The 10,147-nt window shown below is 50.4% G+C and overlaps 1 protein-coding gene across 1 annotated transcript; it reads left to right on the top strand.

Annotated features, from left to right (window-relative positions):
* Positions 1–8,465, top strand: KLHDC9 (kelch domain containing 9). The gene is made up of 4 exons (XM_014072125.2): positions 1–538; positions 3,326–3,494; positions 4,744–4,942; positions 7,471–8,465. The coding sequence occupies exons 1-4, from the start codon at positions 30–32 to the stop codon at positions 7,635–7,637; spliced, it is 1,044 nt and encodes a 347-aa protein (XP_013927600.1). The 5' UTR covers positions 1–29; the 3' UTR covers positions 7,638–8,465.
* The last annotated feature ends 1,682 nt before the right edge of the window (positions 8,466–10,147 follow it).

The raw sequence follows: 10,147 nt of genomic DNA, 5'->3' as shown, positions 1-10,147 counted from the left end.
GATCCGGCCTGTCCCAACTCAAGACCAGCATGTTCGCCTCGGGTGGAAGCCGCTGGGAATGGGAGCCGGTGGTCCGCAATGACCTCTTGGCTCGGGGTTTCCATTCCTGCAACGTCGTGCAAGGAAAGTTCCTGATCTTTGGAGGGCTGAAGACTCAGGACACCCAGGAGCCCCCCCTGGGAGACGTGGTGGCCTTTGACCCAGCCGTCCAGACGGTGCGCACGCTTGCTCCGGAACACGGCTACCGCCGCAGTCACCACCAGGCGGTGGTGCTGGGCGACCACTTGCTGTGTGTGGTGGGTGGGTGGGATGGATCTCGCAGGGTCTCGGATGTCTGCAGCTTCGATGTGGAGCAGAAGCAGTGGGAAGGCTGGGCAGCCAGGACATCCGAGACCCCCGTGGGGCTGAGCAGCCATACTTGCACCAAGCTGACGGAGCATGAATTGCTAGTGGTGGGCCGGGAGGGCGGCCTGCGGACCCAGCGGCGTTACGCCAGCATCTTCACGTTGCACCTTCAGCCCAGCAGCAAGACCTACTGGTAAGGTCCCACTCAGTGCCCGGCGTGGTCAATGGAGACGTACGGCCATGCCAGGGGTGTCAAACTCCTGATTTTATTGAGAGCCACATCAGGGTTGTGCTTAACCTCGGGGGGGATGGGATGGGCATGGCCAGCTCGTGTCGGGGCCACCTATGATGACCAAGTGGTAAGGCAGGATTTCCCTGAGACCCTCCTTCACTCTCATTATAACAGTGTTTCTCAACCTTGGCAACTTGAAGTTGCCAAGGTTGAGAAACACTGCATTATAATCTCCTTCTTTCCCTCCCTCCCTCCTTCCTTTTTCCATTCCTCTTCATTCTTCTTTCTTCTTCCCTCTCTTCTTTCCTTATTTTGCCTTCCTCGCTCTCTTCCCATCTCCCCTTCTTTCTCTTTCCTCTTTCCCTTTCTCCTATCCTGTCCCTTCTTGCAGGCTCAAATCCAAAAGGGGGAAACATTCCTCCTTTTCTTTTGTTTTTCAGTTCGTTTTGCTAGCCCTCTGCCAGTGAAAATGGAGCCCAGGGGGCCCATGCGCTGGCAGAGGCACCACAGGACGGTCCTTTGCTGTTTCCAGGGGATTTGGCCTTGAGTTTGACACCCCTGATCTATGACAGTGTTTCTCAACTACAGCCAGTGAAAGATGTGCGGATTTCAACTCCCAGCATCCCCAGGAATTGAATTGAATTGAATGCATTTATATGCCGCCCTTTTCCCCGAAGGGGACTCAGGGCGGCTCACAATCCAAGTCAGGGAAGGGGGTACAGATAAGGGATAAAAAAGATGAACAGAACAATACACAATTTAAAAGCACACAACAACCATACCATTCGAGAGGGGGGGCAAAAGCTCTTTAGCCCCAACCCTGTCGGAACAGCCAGGTTTTAAAGGCTTTGCGGAAGGCCTGGAGGGTGGTGAGGGTTCGAATCTCCACGGGGAGCTCGTTCCAGAGGGTCGGAGTAGCCACAGAGAAGGCCCTCCTCCGGGTAGTCGCCAGTCGGCATTGGCCGGCAGATGGAATTCGGAGGAGGCCTAATCTGTGGGATCTGATCGGTCTATTGGAGGTAATTGGCAGCAGGCGGTCTCTCAAGTACCCAGGTCCAATACCATGAAGGGCTTTATAAGTGACGACTAGCGCCTTGAAGCATATCTGGAGACCAATAGGCAGCCAGTGCAGCTCGCGGATGATAAGTGTTACGTGGGTGAACCGAGGTGCAGAAGTGTGCTAGAGTATCATGGTTAACAAACCATCACATCAATGTTTCCTTAACGGGCTAAACCAGTGATGGCGAACCTATGGCACGTGTGCCACAGGGACAGTGGTGGGTTCCAGATCCTGTTCCTACCGGGATGGGTGCAGGTAGCGGGGCATGCGTTGTAGCTGCAAATGATGCTTTCGCAATCCCTCCGCAACACTCCAGCTGCTCAGCAAAGCATCACGCAGGCCGCCGAAAGCGCCAAAAGCTTTAAAACGCGGTAAGGAAGTCGGTCAGCTGGGCCCTCTGGAGCACCGTATCGGAACGGTACCCGGTGCTACGGGCAGGCTCCGGTACGCCCGTACCAGGGCGTGCAGCCTGCAACCCACCTCTGCACAGGTGGCACACGGAGCCCTCTCTGCGGGCACATGAGCCGTCATCCCCCATGCATGCGCGCAGGCCTCCTGCTGATTTTTGGGTCTCTGCTGCACATGCGCGAGGAGCAAGGTGTATGCAGGAGACACGCACGGGGGGAGAGGGGTGTCACACACCCATGTACAGGGGAAGGCCATCACTGTGCTAAACTAAATGTTCCTTTTGCTTTATCAAAGGGCAACTGGGCTTGTTTTGCTTCTCATCCAAGAAGCTTTCTTCCATTTTTCTTCTTCTTCTTCCGCTTCACTTCAAAACCGAAGAAGCTTCTCCGATGAGAAGCGAAACGACTTCAGGGAAAAACCATGGAAGTGCAGTGGCCTTTTGAAAAAGCACCTTTGGGGGCAACCAGGACCTGTGGGTATCTCCACAGACGTGGTAAACCAAAGCAAGCCACTGCAGACGGGGCACCTGTAAAGACATGGTGCGTTTTGTAAACTGAGCACAAGCTGAGGGTCCAGGTAGATAAGGCATACAAAACCCAAAGGCGATTATAGAACTCTAGACCAGTGGTTCCCAAACTTGGCAACTTTAAGACTTGTGGACTTCAACTCCCAGAATTCTCCAGCCAGACGGTTCATTTTTGAACCCAAGCTGTCCCGGAGAGACAGTAAAAGGTTGGGGGAGATCCAGTGACCCCAGAGACGTTCGCAAAGTCTCTGGGGGCTTGGAATTTAGCCTCCATTGCCAGCTCCTTCTGGATTAGCTGAAGCTAACCGAAACTGCAGGTTGCCCCTAAGAATGGTGGAAGTGTTTTCAACTGGTAAGCTCCCAGCGTGTCCTTACTTGCAAATATCTTCTGCGTCACAACATGGCGTCTGTACCTGCTTCAAGTGATTCGTTTCAAGTCCACAAGTCTTAAAGTTGCCAAGTTTGGGAACCACTGCAGATAATACATTTGCATTTTGAATTGTTTAAGTGACACTTACTTTGTGTCAAAGCTTATTCTCAGCAGAACCAACAATGATATTTTAAAAGCAGGCAGAAGAAACTGATGCATTGAAAATCAAAGTCTTTGCTTTCTCCTTTTCTTCTTCCTCCTCTTTCCCTTTTCTTCCTCTTCTTCCTCCTCCTTTTTTCCTTTTCTTTCTCTTCTCCCTGTTCTATCTCTTCTTCTTCCTCCTCCTCCTCCTCTCCCTTCTCCTCCTCCCCTTCCTCCTCCAAGGTACAAAGAAGAGGAATCCCGGACAGCCTCCCGAGCCGGCCACTCTGCCATGCTGCTAGAGGATTATGGCCCGCAGGGAAAGAGCAGCGGCTACAAACTCTTGGTCTTTGGAGGGCGCGATTCTGCGGACTGCGATGTGGCCGGACATTGGGGCAAAGGAAAGGTCCACGTGAGTCAGAGGCCAGTCCGTGGACTACAGACTGGTAGCCCCAAACTGGACACAGAATAACAAGAGCTGGAAGGGTCCTTGGAGGTCTTCTAGTCCAACCCCCTGCTCAAGCAGAAGGCTCCATGTCTTTCCAGACAAAGACTGTGGAAGCCAAGACCCCGGTGGAAATGGTTCCCACCCCTTAGGGTCAGCCTAGGCCAGTGGTTCCCAAACTTGGCAACTTTAAGACTTGTGGACTTCAACTCCCAGAATTCTGCTGGAGAATTCTGGGAGTTGAAGTCCACAAGTCTTAAAGTTGCCAAGTTTGGGAACCACCGGCCTAGGCTAAAGTCTCGGGGGTCCCTTCTGTCCCTTGCAACCTTTCCTGTCCTCCTTGTGGGCCCCAAAATTATACAGTAATTCAGAAAGCAGGAGGGGGTGCACTAAACTGCTTGATGAGAAGATGGGCTAAATTATGAGAGGGGTATGAACCAGGGAACTTGCTGGACATGTGCCTCTCCCCCCCCTACCCCGTCAAAATCTTGCTAGCAAGGAGGAAATCCATAGGGTTGCTCCAAAATTCGTAAGATCAAGGATGGTCAGCAATGCTAACCCTGGCTCTCAATCTTGGCCACCAGAAGATAGCAATAGCAATAGCAGTTAAGACTTATATACCGCTTCATAGGGCTTTCAGCCCTCTCTAAGCGGTTTACAGAGTCAGCATATTGCCCCCAACAATCAGATAGATAGATAGATAGATAGATAGATAGATAGATAGATAGATAGATAGATAGATAGATAGATAGATAGATAGATAGGAAAGAGATGGAGATAGATAGATAGATAGATAGATAGATAGATAGATAGATAGATAGATAGATAGATAGATAGATAGATAGATAGCAATAGCAGTTCGATTTATCTACCGCTTCATAGGGCTTTTAGCCCTCTCTAAGCGGTTTACAGAGTCAGCATATCGCCCCCACAGTCTGGGTCCTCATTTTACCCACCTCGGAAGGATGGAAGGCTGAGTCAACCTTGAGCCGGTGAGATTTGAACCGCCGAACTGCAGATGGCAGTCAGCTGAAGTGGCCTGCAGTACTGCACCCTAACCACTGCGCCACCTCGGCTCTTCGATTCGATGGACTTTGATTCCCAGAATTCCCCAGCCAGCAGCTGCATGTAGGCACAATAAGGTTAAATTAGTTCAGAAGGTGGAGCATCCTTAAGATCTGGCCAAGCCGAACTGTCTCTGCCTTTTCTTCCGCAGGTAGAATCTACCCAGGCTCCGGAGCTGACTGAGCAGCTTGCTCACTTAGTGGCCACTGAAAAGGGGTCCCAGCAGGCCCCCAAGGGCCTAAGGCACCATTCCTGCACGGTGGTTGGGCCCTTCGCGGTCATCTTTGGGGGAGAGTCCCTGACGAGGGGCCGAGACGCCATCTGCAACGAGCTTTACATCTACGACGCCAGTAAGAGTTCTTAACAAAATCTCTTCTCTTCCTCTGACCCTGGGCCTCCACTATCGGCCACTTTACGACTTCTGGACTTTAAATGCTGGCTGGGGAATCCTGGGCATTGAAGTCCACAAGTCTTAAAGTGCTCTAACCTGAGCCACTGATAGAACACAAGTAGGTCTTCTCAGTTTTCTGCCACGCAACGTGTCCTATCCACCCTTACCACCCAACGTGTCCTATCCACCCTTACCACCCTTACCAGGAATTGGAATTCCTAAGACAGTGTTTCTCAACCTTGGCGACTTTAAGTCCACAGGACTTAAAGTCGCCAAGGTTGAGAAACACTGTCCTAAAAGCTCACTTCAACTCAGGGAATTGCAATTAACAGCCTGGCCATCCGAGATTGGAACCTGGCCTTTGAAGGTGGTCCTCAACTTACGGTAATTGCACAATGATCATGTTTCCACGAAAATATGACCTACCCCCCGCCAGTGGTCGGTTTCAAAATTTTTTAGAACCTCTTCTGTAGGTGTGGCTTGCTTTGTGGGAGTGGCTTTCCAGCCATGTGACCGAGTGGGAGCGGCTTGGCAGTCATGTGACTGGGTGGGCGTGGCCAACTTGTAAAACGTGGTGAAACTCACTTAACAACACTCTTGCTTAGCAACCAAAATGTTGGCTCAGGAACTCTGGCATTGAAGCACGCAAATCTTAAAGCTGTCAAGTTACAAGACCCTTGCACGCCCTTTAGAAAAAAATCCCCAGGGGTGTTCAAACTTGACAGCTTTAAGACTTGTGGACTTCAACTCCCAGAATTCCTCCTCCAGTCATGTTGGCTCAGGAACTCTGGCATTTGAAGCACGCAAGTCTTAAAGCTGTCAAGTTACAAGACCCTGGCCCCCCTAACCCTTTAGAAAAAAAAAACCAGGGGTGTTCAAAGTTGACAGCTTTAAGACTGGTGGACTTCAACTCCCCGAATTCCTCCTCTCGCTCTTCATCTTGATGATGGGGAGGGAGCTGGAACCGGTTCTAAATGGCACTGTGGATTTGTGGAACCTCTTCTAGAGAAGAGGTTAAAACTGGCAGGAATCCACCCTGCCTACATCAAAAGTAAGCCCCAGCTTGATTTTTTACACGTGTGCCCAATATAAGCCCTAGTTAAGACCCCACTCACTACACAGGTAAAAATTAAGCTAATTAATGGGGGGGTGGAGCTGCCCTACTTCTTATCTTTGGACAGTTGCGGCCAGGCCCCCCACACCCTAGTGGTGGGTTCCAGATCCCGTTCCAACCGGTACAGTTGGAACAGGCCCGGTGTCATCCAAATGGACGCGCGCTCACATGTGCAGTGCGGACGTGTGCCGTAGCTGCCAGCGACACTTCTACAAGCCTCTGCGATGCTCCAGCTGCTCAGCGGAGCGTCACGCGGGCGCTGTACATGCCATGCCCCTGCACGGAAGCGCCAAAGGCTTTAAAGAACAGGTAAGGAGCGAGGACAGGTGGACGAGCCCTCCGGAGCACTGTACTGGAACAGTACTCGGTGTTCCGGGCAGGCTCCGGTACACCCGTACCGGGGCGTACCGCCTGCAACCCACCACTACCACGCGCCGACAACTGCCTCGCCAGCGCATTTCTTCTGCAGCCGGCAAGGTTTTCCTGAAGGCAATAAGAGGGGTCCTGAGATTGGTTGCAGAGGCCTTCAGGAAAAGCCTTGCCAGCTGCAGACGTAGTTCCTGAAGGCCTCTGACAGCGAGAAGGGGGCCGGAGGCAATGGGCACAAGGGAGGTGAGTCCGTGGGAAAACTGCCTTGAATCGTGTCGGTGTAGGGACCCTGCGAAGGCCAGCCCAAAGTCCCTTTTTTCTGGGCTAATTATGGACACTTGCTAAGCCAGTGTTTCTCGGTTCCACCACAAAACCGCGGTAGAATAAAGCGCGCTCGACGAAAGCGCGTACGTGACGTCATCACAGCACGACGAAAACAGCACGCTGTGAGCGGTAAACTTAAAATTAACGCGTAAATCTAAACCTAACTCCCCCAAACCTAACCCTAAACCTAACCCTAAGCCTAACCCTTAACCTAACCCTAAACCTAACCCTTAACCTAATGCTAAACCTAACCCTTAACCTAACCCTTAACCTAACCCTTAACCTAACCCTAAACCTAACCCTAACCCTAACCCTTAACCTAACCCTAACCCTAAACCTAACCCTTACCTTTATGTGAATCGGCTTGCTTTAATTTAATTTTAATTTTAATTTAATTTATTTTTAATTTTATTTGTCGCGTTGCTGATGACGTCAGGTACGCGCTTTAATCGGGCGCGCTTTAGTGGACCGCGGTTTTGACGGGTCACGGTGTTTCTCAACCTTGGAGACTTGAAGTCCTGTGGGCTTCAACTCCCAGAATTCCCCAGCCAGCACAGCTGCCCTGGCTGGGGGATTCTGGGAGTTGAAGTCCACAGGACTTCCAAGTCTCCAAGGTTGAGAAACACTGTGCTAAGCGAACGTCCGTTAAGCATTTAGGAGTCTCCGTTTCGCTCTTGCAGGGGCGTCGCCAGCCAACTGGTTCCGCTTTCCTTCTTCGACCCATGCGCAGAAGAGATGCGGCCACCGAACGTGCCTCTGGAATGACAAACTCTACCTGGTGGGTGGGTTTGGGGCCGATGGGAAGACCCCTTGCCCAGAGATCTGCAGCTTAAGGATATCGCCATGAAAGCCGGGATTTTGCTCACCAGCTGGGACCACCAAATGCTTCTTCCACCACTCCCGAAGTATCTTTCTTCTTGGCTCTGGAGAGTTGGCCCGCTCGGATGGCGTAAACGCACCCACGCATGTCATAAAGACGTCTCTTTGGGCAGACAAATATCTTGACGCAAACCAAAAATGCCAGCAAGAAGTCTCCTCCTTAAATAACTGAGGTGTGTCCCCAGTTTATGAATAAAGTTTTGCCCAATTGACAAATAAAAGTTTTGACTTTCTCCCATTGTTGTAACCTTTCCCAAGCCTGGTTTTGATCCAATCTTTTCAAACAAAAATCTAATAAAGTGGAACGAGGGTGGGAGGTTCGTTCTCTGGGCTTTTGAGTTGGTTTCCGAACGTTTTCGTTACCAGGCGAGGTAACATCTTCAGCGGAGTTTAGGGGACGTCAGTTTCGGTGTTCGTCTGAAAACTAATGAGACTTTTGAAAACCAACCCACAAGCTCGGCGTGTCAACCCTGAAGCTGACCTGGGTGAAGCCATCTCGGAGCTTCAGTCCGCTTTGCTGCTGCTTCGGCTGCCATTGAAACGTGGAGGGAGGGGCATGGTATTTGGGAGGGGACTCATTGTTGTGCTGGAGGAAGATTCTAGATTTTGGACTGTCCACCTTACTGCGCATGTGGAGGAGGAGTGTTTCCCGCCAGGGCCAACGGCACCGGCATTCCATCCTGGTGATGCCTTTCGACGTTATCTCACACCTGACACTTGGGAGAATTATGATCGGACTGTGCACGGGATGCCAAGGAGAGGGGAATGAATTATACAATATACTATTCGCTTTCGCGCCTAAATAATCAGTCTTCGCTTTGCTTCGCTTCTGTTCATTTATAATTAGTAAAAGTACACTTGATTTCTACCAATGGAGTCCTGTGGTTTTCTTTCCTGATTTTTAAATGAAGAAGGGCTGACAGGCCACACTGGAGCAAGGGAAGGGGGATTAGAGATAGCTGGGTAGTCAAAACAAAATACTTTTCTCTTGGGAACCAAGGTCATTCTCACACCTGGCCAGAGGAAGGAGTGATGCCACCAGACACTGCAGTGATTGGGCCATGTGACTAGGGCAGTGTTTCTCAACCTTGGCAACTTGAAGATGTCTGGACTTCAAGTCCCAGAATTCCCCAGCCAGCGAATGCATGAGCCAAGGTGGCGCAGTGGTTAAATGCAGCACTGCAGGCTACTGCTAGATCAGCAGTTCAGCGGTTCAAATCCCACCGGCTCAGGGTTGACTCAGCCTTCCATCCTTCCGAGGTGGGTAAAATGAGGACCCAGATTGTTGGGGGCAATATGCTGACTCTCTGTAAACCGCTTAGAGAGGGCTGAAAGGCCTATGAAGCGGTATATAAGTCTACTGCTAAGTCTACTGCTATTCGCTGGCTGGGGAATTCTGGGAGTTGAAGTCCGGACATCTTCAAGTTGCCAAGGTTGAGAAACACTGTTCTAATGTATGAATTAAAGCAAATATATTTTCACATGAATGCAGGTTTTGTAGAAAGGGGGCTTTTCAGAGAGGGGATGAAAAGATTTCTCCCAGGGGCAGAGATTGATTCTTGTATTTTAACAAAATTAGACCATGTTGCTGCTGCATTTTGAGTGGGAGGTCTTGGTCAACTTCCCAGGTTGTGACAAAAGAGGGGGGGGAAAGGCTTCTGGTGAAGAGGCTGAAGTGTTACTAGAGTTAAAAGTCACCTTGCTCACTTTAAAAATCTGCTACCTGACAAACCAAGCATGTTTTTTTTTTCATAAAGGACGGAATAAATGCCGCCCATTATCGTATTTTTTAGAGTTTAAGACGCACCTTTCCTTCCCAAGAGACTGAAAATCTGGGTGCGTCTTATACACCGAATATAGCATTTTTGGCCTCCCGAAACCCCAGCTCCTGAGCATCCTGGGTTTTTTGCAAAAATTGACATGCAGAGGGTTTGGGAGGCCTGCAAAGTGCGGCTGGGGAGGGAAAAAGCGAGCAAAAAACAGACCGTTGCGTCCTCATTTTTGTCCCCCGCTCCCCAGCCCAAAGGAGCACTCTACAAGCCTCCCAAAGCCTATGCATGCCCTGTTTTTGGAGGGGGGGAAAAAAGGCCTGTAGAGGGTTTGGGAGGCGCGTAGAGTACAAAAACTTTCTTTTTAAATTTACCTCTTCAAAATCTTAGTGCGCCTTATAAGTCCGAAAAATACAGTAATTCAAAATTACAAAATGAAACAATCCTAAATATTTCTCACAATTCGTTCTGTGGTGGGATCTGTCTTAGAGAGGATCTGGGGCATGGCTTTCCCAAACCAACACCCACGACGTTCACAGGACAGCAATTGCCATATTTTCCCAGCGAGGGCACTTCCCGTGTGAGAAAATGAAGCTCCAAAAGACACTGCCCAGAACGTCACCTTGGCAATTGTCCTCATTTCTCCATTGTTAAATAAGTCAAGGAACCAAACTGTGCTTTAGCTGGAATGGCCTCAAATAGGCTGCTT

Source organism: Thamnophis sirtalis, unplaced genomic scaffold, assembly GCF_051295495.1.
Source record: "Thamnophis sirtalis isolate CommonGarterSnake01/CBP01778 unplaced genomic scaffold, rThaSir2_p1.2 scaffold_18, whole genome shotgun sequence".
NCBI classification, from domain to species: domain Eukaryota; kingdom Metazoa; phylum Chordata; class Lepidosauria; order Squamata; family Natricidae; genus Thamnophis; species Thamnophis sirtalis.
The sequence above is the reverse complement of the archived record's forward strand: the minus strand, read 5'-3'. Positions and strand labels throughout refer to the sequence as shown.